Source organism: Gossypium arboreum, chromosome 3 (genome assembly GCF_025698485.1).
Source record: "Gossypium arboreum isolate Shixiya-1 chromosome 3, ASM2569848v2, whole genome shotgun sequence".
NCBI lineage: Eukaryota > Viridiplantae > Streptophyta > Magnoliopsida > Malvales > Malvaceae > Gossypium > Gossypium arboreum.
The window spans coordinates 1,185,281-1,206,060 of NC_069072.1; the positions used below are offsets into that span (position 1 = coordinate 1,185,281).

A 20,780-nucleotide genomic window follows, 5' to 3' on the forward strand; every position below is an offset into this window, starting at 1 on the left:
AAAATAACATGTTAGGTTTCATGTCACCAAAGGATTAACTAGAACAATTTATGCAATCAATTTGTAGTCAGTGAAAATGAGAAATTCAACTAGTATAATTTCTCGGGAATCTGCGGGTAATTTTCTCCAAGTTACAAATCTTCACTTTGACTCCACCATGTCAATTTATGCTGAAGCACTGATCCCACACAGAAATAACACTCGAACGGAACAGAAACAAGGCCTTACAAATAAGAAGCAGCTAGCTGATGTACAACTTACTTATCTGGACAGGGTCGATGGGTTATCTACAAGGCTCATCGCCTAGGTAAGCAACTTCAATAGCACATGAGAATGGCGCTTGTCTAAGGTCTCCTCAAAGTAGGAGAGCCTACGTCATAATTTGTGGTAGTCGGGGCCTGCGTCCGCGCTTCCCCTGTCTATTTTCAGTCGAAAGTTTTACCCCAGAAGATAAAGCATATACTTCATGGCTTTAGTTTGTTGCAGAATTGAACTCTTATAGCTTTCTTGTATCGAATATGGCTTCCTATTGCTCTAATATTCTTTTTAACTATAAATGTATTGCTGCGTCATCATTTTTGTAAGACTGAAATGTTCATTGCTGCACGGAATTGTTAGACCGCTCATCGAATGGTTGAATCCGAATTCATCCTCAGCCAGATTTAATAGGCCTTCAAATAGAGGATGGTTCAAGTAAGATATAGGAATCATGAATCTGCTCTTGCTGGTTTCCCCTACATATATTTCAATGTGGCCTTCTGGCACAATTTTCATTCCCAACAGATCCCGAATCCTCGATGAAACGCTTTGGTGGCACATTCGCTTGGCCTGAGCTAACCCAACTCTACACATCTTAGGGTAGGAGTGATAGAAAAGCTTAACTAAGACTGAAACTAAACTTGAGTTAAATGGCATCTTTAGTACCCAAACCTATATATAGAAACATTTCAATCCTTAAAATTGGATAGGATAGTTAAGTATCACATGGTTCTGTTTTGTCTATTACCAAGCAATCTGTCCTACCTTTCCAAAGAAACTCAAGGAAATGCAATCTATAACTTGTGAAACCATGTCTGAAATATGAATCATTTGACCCCTTTGTTTTGGATTACAAAGCATTTTTGACATCAAAGACATACACTGTTTTAAGTTAATTTTGATGAATCGTTTTCACCAAGTACCGAAGCATTGAACTTAGACTTAAAGTTCGCAGGGTTGTTCCCCCTACATACTAAACTAGCTTGGTTGTTGCAAACTTGCAATGTCTCTCGGTCCCATTTGTTTGCCCTTTGCTCACAGTCATTCAAGATTTGCTTAACTTCTGCAATGGTTCTTCATTGTTTAGTCATTTTTGTTTTGTTAGGAGACTGAGATTATTGAAGACTAGTCTAGATAGTTGAGCTAAAATAAACCTATACGTTTAAAACTTCTGCAATTATATCAGTTACATTTAGGACTATCATTGAGTTTCCTGATTTGAAAACAAAGCTTTGAATAGCAAAAATTGACTATTCAGGTTAGACTATTTGTGTTTGCATTTGCATGTTGATTTTGAATGTTGAATGGGAGTGAAGGGTCTTCGAGTTTATGCATGGCGGTGAGGTGTGAGCATAAAGGACTTTGTCTAGTACACTTTTACCTTTGGGACATCTCTGATAATTCCAAGTTCCAACTGTTAGTTATTGTTGGAAGAATGGCAGCAACTTAAGCAAAATCAAAACAAAACAAAAGCCAAGAAGGAACCAAAAGCAAAATTGAAAATAAAAGAGTTTGAATAAATTGTAACCGGATAACGTCTCATTCATTTTAACAAATTTGAAAAATATATGTAAGTTACATAGCAAATGGTCAGTTACCTAATAATGTAACTGCTCCCACCTGTACTCAACTAATACTAGATTGAAATTACATACAAAAGTTAGTTGACATATCAGCTATTACATCAATTTCAAATCATGTTCTAATCCTACTAACTTTTGAACAAGATTACAAGGTAACTAGACAAAGTTACATAGGAACAAAATGATCAAAATTAAACTAAACTAGTTGCTGCATTCGGTTCTGCTCCATTGCATGTCTGCATGGTGAGCTGCTGAAGTTTCTGTCATTGGTTAGATCTTGCATTGCAGGCCAATGCTCAACACTCCTCCTTGGATTGTATGCAACATACACCAATCTTTCTTCTTAAAACCTCGAACCTTGTTGCATCAAGTGGCTTAGTAAAAATGTCAGCCAATTGGTTTTGTGAGCTGCAATGAACAAGGCTGATTTCTCCTGATTGCTCAGCCTCTCGAACAAAATGAAACTTAATCTTAAAATGTTTGGTTTTGCCATGAAAGACTAGATTTTTAACTATGGCAATTGCTAATTGGTTATCAACTTTGATTTCAGTTGCTTCCATTTGCTCTTCATTCAAATCAAATAACAACTTCCTAAGCCAAATAGCTTGGTTCACTGTTACAGCGGTTGCAATGTACTCTGCTTCAGCTGTGGATTGAGCAACAGTTTGTTGCTTTTTTGAACTCCAGCAAAATACCCCTGAGCCAAGTGTGAAGAAGTAACCAGATGTGCTCTTCATGTCATCAACAGAGCTAGCCCAATCACTATTAGAGAATCCAATCAGTTTAAGTTCCTCTTCCTTCCTAAACATGACTCCATAGTTCAAAGTCCCTTTGTGTATCTGAAGATTCTTTTTGCTGCCTTAAAATGAACCACATTACAGCAATGCATGAATCTCGACAGGAGACTAACACCAAACATAACATCAGGCCTAGTTGCTGTTAAGTAAAGCAAACAACCTACTAGGCTTCGATATTCCTTCTCATCAACCTTGTCTTGATTCCCACTATTAGTCAGTTTCTCCCCTTGTGCTACTGGTGTACTAACTGATTTACAATTAGCCATGCAGAATCTATTGAGAATCTTCAATGGAAAGGCATGTTGGCTGATAAAAATGCCTTGATCAGATTGGTTTACTTCCATGCCAAGGAAGTATGTCATGACTCCCAAGTCTGTCATCTCAAATACTTTCAACATTTGCTCTTTGAATTTATTGATCAGTTCTTATTTGCTTCCAGTCACAAGTAGATCATCTACATAGAGTGACACAATCAATAAAGTTTCACCTTCTGATTTCTTCACATAGAATGTAGCTTCACTAACACTCTTTTCAAACTCGAGCCTAGACAGGTAAGTGTCCTGTCATACCAGGGTTTTGGCGCCTATTTCAGACCATATAAGACCTTCTTCAGCCTATAAACCTTGTCCTCTTGTCTTAGGACTTTAAATCCATCTGGTTGCTCGATGAAGATCTTCTCATTGAGAAAGCCATTAAGAAATGTTGACTTAACATCTAACTGGTGAACCTTCCAATGTTTTTGTGCAGCTAAGGCAAACAGCAGCTTGATTGTATCAAGTCTTGCTATTGGTGCAAAAGGTTTCCATAAAATTGATGCCATATTGCTGACTGTAGCCCTTGACCACGAGCCTTGCTTTATGCTTGTTTATAGAGCCATCAACATTATATTTGGTTCTAAAAACCTATTTGACACCAATTACCTTCTGGTGATCTGGTCTGTCCACTAGTTCCCAAGTCTCATTCTTATGGATCATCTCCAGCTCAGCTTCCACGGCCTTCTTCCAATGTTTGTCCTTGACAGCTTTTTCATTATCTGATGGTTCAACTATTGCAATATCACATCTTTGATAGATGTCAGAAATAGTCCTGGTGCCTCTTACAGGAGGATCATCAAAGTCTTCATTTCTTGGCTCGATTTCAGCTGGTTCTAAGTTGTTGTTGGACTGATCTTCCTCAATTAGCTTAGCACTAGCACCATTCCAGCTCCAAACTTTCTCTTCATCAAACTTTATATCTCTGCTCACCAGAATCCTTTTTGTTGAAGGGTCATACACCCTGTACCCCTTTTTTGTACTGCTATAGCCAACAAGTATTCCAGGGACAGCCATTTTTTCAAGTTTGTTCCTCTTTTCAACAGGAATGTGTGCATAATAGACACATCCAAACACCTTGAGCTGAGAAACTGTTGGCTTGAGTCCATGCCAGGCTTCAAAGGGGGTCTTATCCTTAATAGCATAAGTTGGTAGCTTATTAAGAAGATATACTGAAGTATTAACTGCTTCAGCCCAAATATTTCTTAGTAGCATGCTCTGAAACAGTAGACATCTAGCCATGTTCAGTGCTGTTCTTTTCTTTCTCTCACATACTCCATTTTGTTGAGGAGTATAAATATTTGTGAACTGATGATGAATACCAGATTCCTCACACAATTTCTGAAATCCTTCAGACAAATACTCACTGCCATTGTCAGTTCTTAAGGCTTTAATTTTACAACCTGACTGGTTCTCTACTAGTGCCTTAAATTTGCTAAAGGCCTTAAACACTTTAGACTTCTGCTTCAAGAAGCAAACCCAGCAAAACCTGGTCAAATCATCTATAAACAACACAAAATACTTGCTGTCATTCAGAGAAGAAGTCTTTATTGGTCTACAGACATCAGAATGGACCAGCTCAAGCTTGTCTCGAGCCCTCCATGCTATGTTAGCTGGAAAAGGCAATCTGGCCTGCTTACCAAGTTGACAAACTTCACACACAGTATCTTTTACTTCAACTCTTGACATATCATCCATCATATTCATTTTATGTAGCAGATCAAGTGATCTAAAGTTGACATGGCCTAATCTCCTATGCCAAAGACCAGTATTGTCAACAAGACCAGTGTAGGCCTTATTTTCAAGTTGATTCATGTTAAGCATGAAGCATTTATCAGTCATTGTTACTGAGATCAACTCCTGACCATATGTATCATTAACAACACAGGCACCATTCTCAAAAATCAGTGAATACCCTTTCTCTACTAGTTGTCCAACATTAAGTAGATTCTGATCTATATCAGGTACATAAAGTACATCAGAAATTACTTTGTTACCTGAACAAGTGTTGATCAACACATTGCCTTTGCCTTTGGCTTCAATCAAACTCTCATTGCCTATCCTGATTTTTGAAACAAAGTTTCTGTCAAGGTCTTTAAATAGGCCTTCATCCTCTACCATGTGGTGTGTGCAGCCACTATCCATCAGCCAATCACTTTTGACTTTGCTTGAGGATGCAAAGTAGGAGGCTGTAAATACATGCTCCTCCTGAGCTTGAAGATCTTCAGTAGCCTATGCTTGCATTTGCTGCTGACTTTGAGTTATTCTTCTATTCTTACACACTTTCTCAACATGGCCAAGCTGTTTGCAGCTTCTGCATTGGATGTCTAGCCTATACCAGCAATATTTCTCCAAGTGTGTGGTCTTCTTGCAGTGGACACATGATGAAACCTCCTATTGCTTGCATCTCTTCTTGGTTTCTCCCTCTTGTCAAGCCAAGGCTTCTTTCTTTTCTAACTTGAACTAGAGCTATCTTTGGCCTTTGCTTGGAAGACTCCTTCAGGATGTTCTTCCTACCTGTTGGCCCTGCTCTGCTCCAATGCATAAAGGGAGTTCACCAATTCAGACAAAGAAATGGTTGTTAAATCCCTTGAGTCTTCAAGTGATGAGCTTTTAGACTCAAATCTCTCAGAGAGAGTGGTGATAACTTTTTCAACAACCCTGCTACCACTAAAGTCTTCACCAAGTAACCTTATGCTATTGACAGTTGCCATTATCCTGTCTGAATATTGCTTGATGGTTTCAGATTCTTTCATTTTCAGGTTCTCAAAATCTCTTCTCAAGTTAATCACTTGTTACTGCCTTATTTTATCCGACCCCATGAACTCCTCCCTCAGCCTTTCTCATGCTTCCTTAGGTGTGCTGCAGGCCATAATTTGAGTGAAGATTACATCAGACACTCCATTCTGCAAGCAAGCCAAGGCTTTGTGCTTCTTTGTACTCTCCTCAGCATGCTGCCTCATTTGAGCAATTGTGGGATTAGCCCTCAATGGAGGTGGTTCGATGTCATTCTCAACTACAGTCCACAAGTCTTGTGCTTGAAGGTATGTTTTCATTTTAACTACCCAAATATGGTAGTTCTCACCAGCAAACACTGGAGGTGGAGGTGGTGTGAAACTCATACTACTGAAACAAACTCAACAACTTCAAACTCTTGCTTCTCGTGCTTTTATTTTCTCAAATGAACCAATTAACAACAGAGGCCTCAAAGACTTAGGCTCTGATTACCATTTGTTGGAACAATGGCAACAACTTAAGCAAAATCAAAATAAAACAAAAGCCAAGAAGGAACCAAAAGCAAATTTAAAATTGAAAAGAAAAGAGTTTGAATAAATTGTAACCGGATAACATCTCATTCATTTTAACAAATTTGAAAATATATGTAAGTTACATAGCAAATGGTCAGTTACCTAATAATGTAACTGCTCCCACCTATACTCAACTAATACTATATTGAAATTAGATACAAAATCTAGCTAACATATCAGCTATTACATCAATTTCAAATCAAGTTCTAATCCTACTAACTTTTGCACAAGATTACAAGGTAACTAGGCAAAGTTACATAGGAACAAAATGATCAAAATGAAACTAAACTAGTTGCTGCATTCAGTTCTGCTCCATTGCATGTCTGCATGGTGAGCTGCTGAAGTTTCTATCATTGGTTAGATGTTGCATTGCAGGCCAATGCTCAACAGTTATTTTCCAACAGTAGAGAAATGACATGATATTATTGCAGAAAAAAGAACTAAATCTAACTTGATTGGTTCTTGGTTCCTTTTTATGGATGCATCACTTCAATTCCTAACCAATATTTATAAAGTATCTTCTATCAGCTCCTTCTTGTCTGTAACTAATTTCCTTTCCATATTTGTAAAGTAAGGAAGGAGATGATTGTGGTGCTTAAAAAATGATTTTATCACAGAAAATGATAGGACCTAGGAGTAGTCTGTTCTAGTATATGGTATGTTGCCACGTTGTTGATTGTCCCTTCTGAATCTGAACTCAAGATTTATGCTGTGGAACAAAATGGCCTTACTGGATAATGAAACTTGTTCCATAGAAGACAAAGTGAGTGTCTGGTCCCTAATGGTGCCAAGATCAACTGTTACTCGTAAAGTTAACATTAGTTTTTATCCAAAAGTTGGAACTTTCTGAGAAAGATGTAATTGAAAACCAATTTTTCCATAGAAAAGAAAGTTGGTAGTTGCAGTAAATGCCACTTGCTTCATCATGTCCATACAAGCTCACTCGCAAAGCAGGTTAACACTTAAAAACTGAGGGCCGTACATTGGAATATACGATGCCAATCATACTACAAATTCATTACTTATATACATATATATATATATATATAACTGTGCCGGCATCAACTGTTATTTGCAAAGGAAACATCAATTTTTATCAGCATATACATAATTCACAAGGTTTTGTTTCACCCTATCTATTTTCTTGCCCAGTTGCAGTACATGCCACTTGCTTCATCTTGTCCACACAAGCTCACTCCCAGAGCAGGCCACTGCCATTCAAAGAACAAAAAGAGGTCAAGTTGAAAGGCAATCATTATAGGAAAGAGAAAAGAAATAAAGAAAGAATCGTGATCTTGTTGCATGAATTACCGGATCTAAAGGGAACTAACCCCATAACTGAGAGACACTGACATAAAGGAACATGCAACTAAAACAACAGATATATATGGATACGAAAATCGGTGGACGGATATTCTAAATTTAGTAGCTTTAGGGGGGTTCCTTTGAGGCCCCTAGTTTTGATATTATTACAACTTACTACCCCAGAGACAAAGTACATGATATTTTCATGCATGCAAACTGATAAATGATGTTTGTAAGCTGTCTCCTCTATATATTCACACCCAAAGGCCAAGACCACAAAGGTAAAAAAAGACAAAGGTAAAAAAAGAACTATCTTTGATTACAATACTCTTCAAAAAATTCCTTATCAGTCGATCAAATAGAATGGGGATTCGGTTGCCTGAGATGATGCTTCATGCAAATCAAACCATGCGAAGATGGTCACTTTCTAAGCACCAATGCTCTTACCAAACACCGAGTGCTGTAAGCGTCCAGAAAGGCCATTTCGCTGTTTATGTGGGAGACGAAGAGAAGAAGAAGAGATTCGTGGTCCCAATATCATACTTGAAGCATCCTTTGTTCCAGGTCTTGTTGAATTAGGCTGAACAAGAGTTTGGGTTTGATCATCCATTAGGTGGTCTCATGGTTCCTTGTGCTGAGGATGAATTCATCAACCTTACTTCTCGTATGAACCATGCTTGATTCAAGGAGAACCTACGTGGGGCTTTCATTTGTTTTATTTTTTCAGTTTGATCTTCCACTGTAACTATATGGTACTGAGAATTCTACTCTGAAAATATACACATACTTTCTTTACTGTGAAACCAGAGAAAATAAAATGTTAATATTCATGTCAGCAAAGGATTTACAACCACAAATTTACCCAAAATAGTATTTCCTTGCGTTTGTTTTGTTGCCTGATTTGCATTTGTAGTCAGTGAAAATGAGAAATTCAACGAGTCCCTTAGCCTTATAAATAAGAAGCACAAATCCCTCATGGAAAGAAAACACAAAAGGAACTCAAGCAAATACTTATAAATAAAATGCAGCTAGCTACGTTGTAACATACTTACCTGGACGGGGTCGATGGGTGATCAGCAAGACCCATGTCCTAGGCAAGCGACTTCCATTGCACTTGGGAAGGGCACTTGCTTAAGGTCTCCTCAAAGTAGGAGAACCTACGTCATAATTTGTGGCAGTGGGGTCCTGCGTTCGCGCGGCCCCTTTCCAATGACAGTAAATGGTTTTCTTTATATTGACGACAATATTATTCTTTAATGTTAAAACCAGTCCTTGAAAATACATAGGTTACAGAAATGAAGAATTTGTATCATTCTTGAATTTAATATTCCGTTTGGATTATATAGGTTGCTGCATCATTTTATGGCACATAACTTTAGCTACCATCTACGAAAACTTTAACAATCTTGTAAGGCTGATGAAATATCCTTTGCTGCACGGAATTGTGAGACTGCCTGTCGGATAGTTGAATCCGAATTCTTCTTCAGCCAGATTTAATAGGCCTTCAAATAGAGGATGGTTCAAGTAAGATATAGGAATCATGAATCTGCTCTTGCTGGTTTCCCCTACATATACTGCAATGTGGCCTTCTGGAACATTTTTCATCCCCAGCAAATCCCGAATCCTCGATGAAACGCTTCGGTGGCACATTCTCTTGGCCTGAGCTAACCCAACTCTACACGTCTTAGGGTAGGAGTGATAGAAAAGCTTAACTAAGACTGAAACTAAACTTGAGTTAAATGGCATCTCTAGTACCCAAACCTATATATATCCTTAAAATTGGATAGGATAGTTAAGTATCACATGGTTCTGTTTTGTCTATTACCAAGCAATCTGTCCTACCTTTCCAAAGAAACTTAAGGAAATGCAATGTATAACTTGTGAAACCATGCTGAAATATGAATTATTTGACCCCTTTGTTTTGAATTACAAAGCATTTTTGACATCAAAGACATACACTGTCTTGAGTTAATGTTGATGAATTGTTTTCACCAAGTACCAAAGCATTGAACTTAGACTTAAAGTTCGCAGGGTTGTTCCCCCTTCGTACTAAACTAGCTTGGTTGTTGCAAACTTGCAATGTTTCTCGGTCCCGTCCAATTGTCTATTGCTCACAGCCTTTCAACATTTGCTTAACTTTTGCAATAGTTCTTCAACGTCCTGTCACTTTCGTTTCATTAGGAGCCGAGATTATGGATGATTAGTTTAGCTAGTTGAGCTAAAATAAACCTATACGTTTCAAACTTCTGCAATTATATCAGTTACATTTAGGGCTATCATTGAGTTTCTTGATTTTGAAACAAAGCTTTGAATAGAATATATTGACTATTCAGGTTAGACTATTGTGTTTACATTTGCATGTAGATTTTGAATGCTGAATGGGATTGAAGTGTCTTCAAGTTTTATGCATGGCGGTGAAGTGTAAGCTTAAAGGACTTTGTCTATTATACTATGATCGTTGGGACATCTCTGATAAGTCAAGTCCCAACTATTAGATATTATCCAACAGTAGTAGGAACATGACATCAGAGAGGTCTCATTGCAAAAAAAGCACTGAATCTACTCATTTTAGATGATCAAATTTATGAAGCAAATTGTCGCAGAAAATGATAGGGAATAGGAGTAGTCTTTTTCTTGCAATGTATCAAAAAGTCGCCTGCTTGATAATTAAACATGTTCCGTAGAAGACAAAAGTACCATTGCCATCATCGAACTTCTAACTGTTTGGTCCCTAACGGTGTCAACATGTAACTGTTACTCGTAAAGGAAATACAAGTTTTATCCAAAAGTTGAAACTTTCAGAGGAAGATCTCCATAGAAAAACAAAGTCAGCTAGTGAAATGCCTGCAGGTTAAACTTTTACCTCTCCACCATTAGTTTTAAACTATGCACAGTTAAAACACGATTTAAACACATAAAGTTGTAAATTCTGATAGGTGCTGTGTGGAGCTGGGAAAAGGCTGATAATTTTTGCATTTACTAGGACAAAAGTACATCATGTTGATAGTTTTCATGAATGCAAATTGATACAATAACCAAAGACCATAACCAAAAAGGTAAAAACACCTTCCTTACTATTGGAAGAACGATCTTTGCTTACAAAACATGGGGTTTTCATTTGTTACTTTTTTCAGTCTGATCTTCCACTGTAAGTGTATAGTACTGAGAACTGTAAATGAGTTTGAAGGGTCCAAAATTTTGGTTCCTGTTTGGGTTCCGTCTGAAAGCAACAATTCTGAGAGTTCCATCTTCGAATGAATGCCTTGAAAATTTTGAAGGAAAAATTGAAACCCTCTCTGTTTCAGCTCTCTGAGATTCATTTCAATGCGATTGAAGCTGTTTTCTGTTATGGAATGTTAATGAATTGTACACAAAAATCTTGCACACTGACACCATATAAAAGTATTCTCATGAATGTGATAACAGAGAAAATAACATGTTAATTTTCATGTCAGAAAAGTATTAACAATCACAATTTTACCCAAAATAGTATTCCCTTGGCGTTTGTTTTGTTGCCTGATTTGCAACCCGTTTGTAAACTGTAGTAATTCGCAACCAGTTTGTTTTTTTACGTTATAAATAAGAAGCACTAATCCCACATCCAAACGACGCCAGAGAGGAACACAAGCAAGGCCATATAAATATGAAGCAGCTAGCTACGTTGCAAAATACTTACCTGGACGGGGTCGATGGGTGATCAACAAGGCTCATGTCCTAGGTAAGCGACTTCCATTGCACTTGGGAAGGGCGCTTGCCTAAGGTCTCCTCTAAGTAGGAGAGCCTACGTCATAATTTGTGGCAGTGGGGGCCTGCGTTCGCGCGGCCCCTGTTCAATTTCAGTAAGTTTTTTTATCAGTTGATAACTCTCAATAAGATTATCAGATGCCGTAGCTTATAAAATTATGATCTTCAGTTAATAAGAAAAAATCAAAAATGGAAAAAATTAACTTGTTATCAAGTGTTTCATTACTTAAAAAAGATACAATGTTTACAAGGGAGATTAAATACGTTAAAAATAATAAAATAATTACAATTTGACTTAATCTTTTCATACAACTTGTTTCCATTTTAGTCTAACCAGCAACTAAAAATGTCTTATTAGGAATTATCACTGTTTCAGTGCAAGTTGACATCTTGTAGAGGAAGGGTTCGCATATATAGGCTCGTATTTTTAGATACTTCACAATTTTGATGAGTTCGCAGATTTGGAAAGCTTGCAATCTTGAGTGAGATCGTAGTTTTGATGAGCTCGCAGACTTGTGATAAGAGTTCGCCAATGCATGGATGGTCACTTCGCAACAATTTGAGCAATTTGTAAGTCATTCTTGAATAGATTGTATTGTAAGGCTGCTTTTGTTCCGCCGACAGATTCCAAATTCTCGATGGAAGGCTTTTGTGGAGCTTTTGCTTGGACTTGGTTAACCCAACTGGACTTAAAAAATGTCAATCTTTTGGAACCTTATAAAATGGATAGGATAGAGAGCTGGATGCCATTGAAGAATGTTAAGGGAAACACATAAATATGAGAGAGAATTAGTAAATGTTTCACATGGTTCTGTTTTGTCCAGTAACAAAGCATACTGTCCTACCTTTCCAAAGAACCTTAAAACAAAACAATGCATAACTTGTGAAACCATGTCTGAAATTCGAATTATTAGGCACCCTTGTTTCGAAACAACAAAGAACTAACATTTATTAGGCCAAACAGTTTCAACATCAAAGACATCTCAGGCATTTTGGTTATTTACTCTAGGCATTGAACATAGACTTAAAGGTATGCTCAGTTGTTTGATTGTTTCCACTACGTACGAAACTAGCTCGGTTGTTACAAACTCGCAACGTCTCTCGGTCCCATCTGAACTAAAAACATTATCGTCATGTCGTTCATCGTGTGCTAGACATATATATATATGCATGCGAAACTCGAACTGTTACTCGTAAAAGAAACACCATTGTTATCTAAAACTCGGAAAATCGAAAAACCATGTTGATTTAAGCTGTTAACTGCTAAGGAACATATATAATTTACATGGAACATAAATATATATATGTATGTATGTTCCACAGGTTGTTGTTGCAGTGTTTTGTGATGTACTGCTGCTACATCTATCATCAACTGTTCAAGATTGTAGTAATTCTAACGAAATGTTCTTCACTACAAGGAATTGTAAGACCTCCCATCGGATGGTTGAACCCGAATTCTTCTTCGGCTCGATCTAACAAATCTTGAAACAGAGGATGGTTCAAGAAAGATATTGGAATCACAAACCTCTTCTTGTTGTCTTCTCCGACGTAAACCGCAACATGGCCTTTCGGAACATTTGAGGTCGCCAACGTGTTCCTGGTTCTCGCCGATAGGGTTCGTCGTAGCTTTTGCTTCGCATGAACCAATCCAATGCCCATATTTGAGTAACATTTTTCTAAGGTTTAGTGTTTTGATATGGCACAGCCTAATCACACGCATATATATAACATATACATGTATATAGGAGCCATATGCCATTGAAGAATGTTTAAAGAACATATCAGCTGAAGTTGAATTGGTTAAAATCTCACATGGTTTTGCTTTGTCTTTTGCAAGACAACCTCTGCTATTACATGGTCCTACCTAGAAGACTCAAAAAAAATATATTTTTTGGCATGTCAAATTTAGCCCTGAACGTTTATATTTTTTTGCCAATTTAATTATTATTATTTTTTTGAGTTAAATTTGACTATTATTCTTCTAAAAAGAGTCAAATTATTTTTTTAAGGAAAATTTTGACTAAAACATTAATTTTTTTTATGATGTTGGTGTAGTAATCCAAGTGTACTTCATACTGACATCACACTATTTATGTCATATAAAAATGATTTAAAAACTATACAGATATTCAAAAATAAAAAACTTAAAAAATATAAAAGTGCATAAAATTAAAAAAAGAGAGAGTATGAAGTATATATAAATTGTCATGTGGACTATCGCGTCTAAAAGTTTAACGTTTTAACTAATATTTCTATTAAAAATAACAATTCAACAATTTTTGAAAAGGTTAATGGTCAAATTTAATTCTTTTAAAAGATTGAATGCCAAATTTAATTTAAAAAAAGAATAAAAACTAAACGGACAATATATAAATGTTGAAGGCTAAGTTTGATATTATATTTTTTTTAAAAAAAAAAAATTGTACTGCACGATGACTTCATAATGCTTAGTGATTTATAAACACCAAATAATACTCATCTTAAAAATCTTAAAAACACATCATTTCTCTTATCTTTATACCAACTATCCAACATCATGTTATTACAATGTCCAAAGTTCTCTTCCATTTTGTCCCCATAGCTTGTCTCAAGAAACCATTAAATTAAAGACAAGATAATCCATAACTAAAAAACTTGGTCAACTTTGAACTAAAGATCATTTCAATGGTAGATGTATGCATTGACATTTTAGATACTGATTTGAATTTATTGCAGAAACGCAACTTGAATTGAATGCAGAAAATTTCCCCATATTTTCATTGATGAAAACGTGTTGGTTTCCACCGATGAAACTGAGATTTGAAAGTTTATCAATTATATATATATATATAGTTTTTGGGTTTGTGGTTTTGCATAGTTGGGTGGATGCTCGTTTTCTTCTTTATTAGTTGACTGTTCCAAAAGCACGAGGGACTGTCTAACAATTTCGAGGAGATTCATGGCCGATTGCATTTGGCTGTAGTTATTATCCAGCTAGTATGAATATGGATGGACAAGTCGAACAGCATGTTAGTAGTGTTAGAAATCCCACATTATTAAAAAACAAATTTTGTAAAGGGTTTAAATATTACATTCTTTGGAGTTTATTTGTTTGGCGTTGAATGGATTTATGGTTGGGAAGATCAGGACCTATAATTTCGAGGTTGAAGGGTGGGAGAGCGGTGGAAGGGGAGGGGAGGGAGACGAGATTGACGAGGGACAGAAGGATGAAATATGGCACAACCAGCTCTGTTATGTCTGCGATGGAAAATAGATTTTGAGGCAAATACCCTTTTAATCCCTATTAATTTTGAAAATGAACAAATTAATTTTTCTTAATAAAAATTATAAAATAATTTTAAAATTTAAAATAGTTATAAAAATTTTAAAATTTATATTTTTAAAAATTTTAAAGCATATATAAAGAAAGTTAAAATTTATTTTTTTAAAATAATAATTTTGAGAATCTAAATAAAGTAATTAATGATTCAAGTTTATCATATTAAAGTATTTTATTTTTATATTTTTCTTTGAATTTTTTCAGATACATATGATTTCAATTTATCTGTTCAAACATGTAATTAATTATCTTTGTAATAAGATTTTAATTTAACATGTTTAATTTTTACATTAACTTGAACAATTTCACTCAATTCGACTCGACTCGACTCAAATTTCATTTCACTCGACTCAAATTAAAATTTTTTCAAATCGAGTTAGGATGATAAAATAGGACTTTTCAACTCAATTAATTCGAAATTTTTTCACTCGATTCAACGCTCACCTCTAATGACTGATTTGTATTTTTCAAAAGTTTAGTGATTGAGATGAAAGTTTAGTGATTATTGGTGTACTTTACCTTTTTTTTTAATGAGAAAGTGTTATAAGAAAATACAAAATGTGGTAAAAAGTTCGAACCTATTTATTATTAGTAAATTATTCGAATATTATTATCTAAATTTAAGTTTGAATTAAATAATATTATCCATTTGATTTTAAATTTGCAAAAAAAAAACCGGATCAAATTCGCTAAAATTCTTTTGTTACAATATATAAACTCAAAACTATAAGCATTTTATAACAAATGGATTTAAATATCTGAATTTGTTATCTAAATAAGCAAAGCGGATTCGGATAATGAATATTTGAGATATCTAACTAAATTCATAATAAATAGTAATTTTAAAATTTGATCCAAATATTATTCAAATCTACTAATTTTTAAATATATATAAAACTAAAATTATAAAAATTTTATAACCAGTCAATTGAGATATCCAAATCGAAATCCATATAAATTATCTAAATAAATAATTTTGATTCAAATAATGAATATCCGAGATATCAATCAAAACTCTCAAAAATAATACTTTTAAAATTCAAATTCTTAAAAAACGAATTGAATATCTACAAATATCTAAATTTGGAAGACATTATCAATCCAAAATTAGAGGGAATTGGCACATGATTTGTACAAAGAGACTTGAATTGCCCTACCAATTACCACTCTCATACATTGAATAAACACCAAGTCTTGTAATCCAAATTACAAGCTATCTTTTTATACATTGAAGCTTGTTTTCTGGGAAAACAAAAAACAAAAAATGCAGTCATTGTACCTTGAATTCTCCGATTCCGGCCCATATTTAGGGGCCACCGGTACTGTTTTCTTGTAAGAGAAAAAAAACAGCTGTTTCACTCTCAAGTTCAATCATTCAAAGATTGAATCAACTAAAGGAAATGAAAATCTTTTCCATTTCCGATCATATGGGAAACTTTTAAAAGAATGGTCCAAATTATTTTACATATTTGAAGTTGAGTCCCTCTACTCTTTTATTTAATAATCAAAGTCCTAATTAAGGTAAAAGTTTTGGGTTCTAGAGTACCAAAGTTCGAGTTTCATTATGCGTAATTATGACGTTTAGGTTTCTAGCCTCATTATATGTGAATGTCTAAATTTGTCATTGATTGAGCTTGGACAAAGTTTTTAATATACTGACTTAGCCCGAATTTAATTTAAATAATAAAAAATATTTTTAAAACTTAAATTTAACAATAAAATATATTAATATTAATATAAAAATATGTTTTAATATTTTCATTAAATTTTGAACAATGAAATGTGCTTTTGGGTGGGTCAAATAAAAAATGGGTTTTGGCTTGATTTCTTTTTTGGAATCAAGTTATGGCCCGATCCATGGATAGATCTCTATATGTCATGTGTGGCTTTTGTAGGTCTCCTGTTTGTCATGTGCTTTATATTGATTTGATTCTACATTATAGTTGGTTGTGCATTTATTTGTATTTATAAATATATCGTATTTATACTAATGAAATTTCTAAAAAATTAAAGTCTAATTAATAACATTGTCAAAGAATTTCTCAATTAAATTGGAGTATGTTGCATTTTTAAAATAAAATAAAAAAAAATTACTCATGTATCCAGCATTACACATGGAAGGCCAAGCAAGCAAATAATAATATTAAATCCGGGGTTATAACGTTATTCACCATTGTTTTAGAGAAACAAAATGAAAATCCATACTATCTTTTTCCTTACATGGCTTCCATGTGACTTTAAATTGGACACACGAAATGCTACATAATTAGAGGCGACGACTGAGGCACTTTAAAAATTAAAAATTTTCAATTCAATCCTTTCAGAATAATAAAATTACAAGTTAATTTATAGTAAAATTACACTTTGACCTTCAAAATATGAAAAAAAATTGTTTAGTCCCTTAAAAAATGATAGAATTTTAAATTAATACATGATAAAATTATAATTTGATCTCTCAAAAATTTTATAATTTAGTTCCGGCCCCCCTAAATTTTTTTTTTACTTCACTCCTATACATAATCCAATTTAACGGATGTCATTTGAAGGTACTATCCATTCAACTTTAATTATTAACTCAAAAGAATTAAGCGATTAAATCTTTGAAATTATAAATAAATGGACTAAATTTCAAATATGCAAAATATATAGAGATCGAAACCAAAATTAAACCTAGAAGAATTTAGAATTCATTTGATCATCTTAAGTTTATCATTAGGTTATTAGCTGTCTGTTTTGAAACTAAGAAGAATGACAATAATTACATGTTCTATCCTATTTGCCATAAATGGCTTATCAATTTAAACAATGAGAAATCAATCCCATTACAAATTTGCAACATACAGTCTTGCACAAGGAAGTGAATAAAATAAAGTAGTCATTGTCAAAAACACTATTGCCAGTTAGGTAGATTGGTCTATTTTTCTTATCTGTAAAAGTATTGTACATGTTTTTGCATTATAGCACTAGTAGGTTTTGGTTTTTATAAGTCATGTACTTTTGAAAAAAGAGTAAAATTGTTATTTTTATAAGGGTAAATTGTTTAGTTGGCCACTCAACTTTTTAGACGCTTTCATTTTGATCACTCAAATAAAAAAACTTGCACTGCCGTTACATTAATTTATTGTATTGGGTGGTGTAAGAGATGATGCAGTTGCAAGAAAGCAGGGAGCAAAGGAAGAAGAAGAAGAAGAAAAATAATTGTGAAAGCAAGGGGGTGGCTTGGAGGGAAAAAATGGGTTGAGGAAGAAGATGATCAACAATAACAAGGGTTAAAAAAACTCCAAAATTGATGACATGACATGCACAATCATTTTTCGTTAAGGATTTAATGGTTCAGTGATCAAAACGATAAATTATTGTAACGATGTGACCAAATCACAAGTTTTTTATTTATTTATTTAAGTGACCAAAATGAAAGTACTTAAAAAATTAGATGACTAACTAAGTAGTTTACTCATTTTATAATGATTGATAAAAAAAAATTGTTGATGTGACATTAATGTAAAATATGACCTAACATGTTCACTTGACTTTTTGTAGTTTAAAAAGTTTGAATAGTTGTGTTTAATCCAAACTCGGAAAAACTATTATGAAAGCTTTTATATTAGGAAGTATATTGCATTTTGCTCTTTTACTTAAAAATGAGTAGATTAGTCTCTGTGAGTTAGATTAAAGAGCAAAATGGTTAAATATTTCATTCATTTTTATTTTTAAAAATTGATATAGTTGACGAAATAACTAGACAGTTATACATGGCATGCCACATATACCTCACGCTAACGTGCAGGAGCCCATTTTTAACACTAGAAATGGATAAAGTTTTTAACAGAAGGACAATTTACTTTTTGATCTAATATACATGAATTAATTTATCCATTTTTTAGTAGAGGGGACAAAATGAAACTTAACTCCTAATACAAGGGGAAAATGCAACGGTTAAAGTTTTAGAAAATTTTTACGATTTGGGTTTCAAAGAAAATACGCTAGTCTCTATTAATTTTTTTTATATAACTTTTTAAACTATTTGTAATCTTTTAATTCTTAAAGTGGAAGATATTACACGCTTAAGCACGTTTGAGTCTATATCCTTTAAAAAATTATAATATTATTGATACTAATCAAATTAAGAACCGATAGTGAATGTTTTCATTTTAAGGCCTATCATACATTCAAAGTTTGATGCATGTTGTTTTTCAACCCAAAAAGAGAAAGCTAAATAATGTTCACCACCGACTAAGTTAAATTGTACTACCAAGAATTGTATCATCATATTCACATGGGGTGACGCACATTTTATCCAATTTTACATTATCAATGATCACTTATATGTTATGTTATTAGATTTCAAGATAAGTATTGAAAAATGCACCTAATTACATATATATATATATTAAATTTTGAATAGGGATATTTATATAATTTTGAATAGGAGGCAGGTAGAGGCTTTGGCTCGCTTGGTTAAATAGGAAAATTTTTCTTAAGTCCTTAAACTTAAACCCTTTAATTTTGAATTGAATGGGAAATTTTTATTTTTGACTCCCTAAAAGAAGTTAATAATGCAATTTAATCTTCTTCTTCTTTTTTTTTTAACTTTAGTCACTCTAAAATTTATAATTTTATTTCGACTCCTAAAAAAATTTCTGTCTCCATCCTTGTTGATATTTATGTCATACTGAATTGAAGGCATGAAAGCTAAATAGAGTTTCTTTTGCTATCAACAAAATTATTCGAAGCGAGGAATCTTGATGTTTAATTTTGAGAGGGCCAATTACGATACTAAATTGTCTAAAAAAATTTCAATTTCATGGAGCATGTTTTTGCTATATAACCTTTTTGAAGAAATAATTGATTTTTGCAAGTTGATATGAAAGTTGATATACGGGTAATTATAATTGAGGTAACTAACAAGTGAATAGCACCACCACCAAAAGTTTGATTGTGCAGTTCAATTTTTACCTACGTTTATGGGACCTTACTTAGAGAGCTAATCCACTATATTCGATCATTCACAAGTTCTTATTTGAGCTAATCCACTATATTCGATCATTCACAAGTTCTTATTTAAGTCATACTATTCACCATGTAGCAACCTCATACTCGTACTAAGATTAAGATCACTCTCCACTAAGATTTCTCCTTGAAAACTTAGTTGTTAAACCAAGTAACTCACTTGTGTTTTACTTACAAAAATGCACTAACAGATGGTTACTAATGGAATAATATAAAATGCTAACTTTATCGTACATACAAACTAAAAAAACCTAAGACATATAAGAGTTAGCCATTATAACACCCTTTACCTGACCCGATCCTCGGGTCCGAGTTACAAGATGCCATATTCATTGCCAGAGCAGCTATAGTCAATTGTACAGTAAAAATTCATTCAAACATGCAATTAAGTGTTAATCACATTTACATTAAGTTAAGCAATCAAATCGGAGCCTCAATCAAGCTTACGAAAACTCTTTTGTTGACTCGAGCTTGAAATAGAACCAAATTATAAAGTTTTGAAAATTCAAAGTGGACGTTGTGACATCACCTCCTCCACGTCGTGACGTTCCCAAACAGTTTGTCATGTCGTGACCTCAGGCCACACAACGTTGTGACGTGACTTACTGTCGGCCGACGTTGCGACGAGGGAAGTTGCTCGTCGAGATGTGGATTCTATTTTTGGTAAAATTTGGGCAATTTGCTACCTATTTCAAAGCTTCCACACAAACTTAACATTTTGTGTTCATTTAGCTAACTTACTTGCATCAAAGCATTCTATTCACATACCAAAACAAGTACAAATGTCCACATTCAACCTCATATCAATTTATAGCTCCTAATCAACCATTAGAATCATCATTCCATTACTATTGGATACATGTATAGTAAATATCCAATTGTCAAACATTTACCTATATTCTTGAAACATACCTATTTGCATCCAATATACTATTTCAATGGTCACAAACATATCTGACACATGTTTACCAAAACATACATATTTTTTTAGGTATTAACTTTTCCAAAATCATGCGATAGATAAGTTTCAAAACTATACCAACATTCAAGCTTAACTAATACATAACACCTATGTACATGCCACAAAAGTGAACTTTAAAACGATTGAAAAACTACTGAATCAATAACGAGATAGTGTGAGCTTC

General features: G+C 34.0%; 1 protein-coding gene and 3 non-coding genes across 4 annotated transcripts; 3 read left to right on the forward strand and 1 right to left on the reverse strand.

Moving 5' to 3' along the window:
- The first annotated feature begins 257 nt into the window (after positions 1-257).
- On the forward strand, positions 258-419 carry LOC128290747 (U1 spliceosomal RNA). Its single transcript, XR_008280534.1, has one exon. It is a non-coding gene; the product is annotated as a U1 spliceosomal RNA (small nuclear RNA).
- An 8,187-nt stretch (positions 420-8,606) lies between these two features.
- Positions 8,607-8,768, forward strand: LOC128291339 (U1 spliceosomal RNA). Its single transcript, XR_008281115.1, has one exon. It is a non-coding gene; the product is annotated as a U1 spliceosomal RNA (small nuclear RNA).
- Positions 8,769-11,230: 2,462 nt separating this feature from the next.
- LOC128291117 (U1 spliceosomal RNA) lies at positions 11,231-11,391 on the forward strand. The gene has a single exon (XR_008280893.1). It is a non-coding gene; the product is annotated as a U1 spliceosomal RNA (small nuclear RNA).
- Positions 11,392-12,514: 1,123 nt separating this feature from the next.
- Positions 12,515-13,139, reverse strand: LOC108475397 (indole-3-acetic acid-induced protein ARG7-like). The gene has a single exon (XM_017777359.2). The coding sequence runs from the start codon at positions 12,963-12,965 to the stop codon at positions 12,675-12,677; it is 291 nt and encodes a 96-aa protein (XP_017632848.1). The 5' UTR covers positions 12,966-13,139; the 3' UTR covers positions 12,515-12,674.
- Positions 13,140-20,780: the final 7,641 nt, after the last annotated feature.

Bases quoted from the DNA above. Each gene is read 5' to 3' on its own strand.
- LOC108475397 (XM_017777359.2), bottom strand. From the start codon at position 12,965: ATGGGCATTGGATTGGTTCATGCGAAGCAAAAGCTACGACGAACCCTA.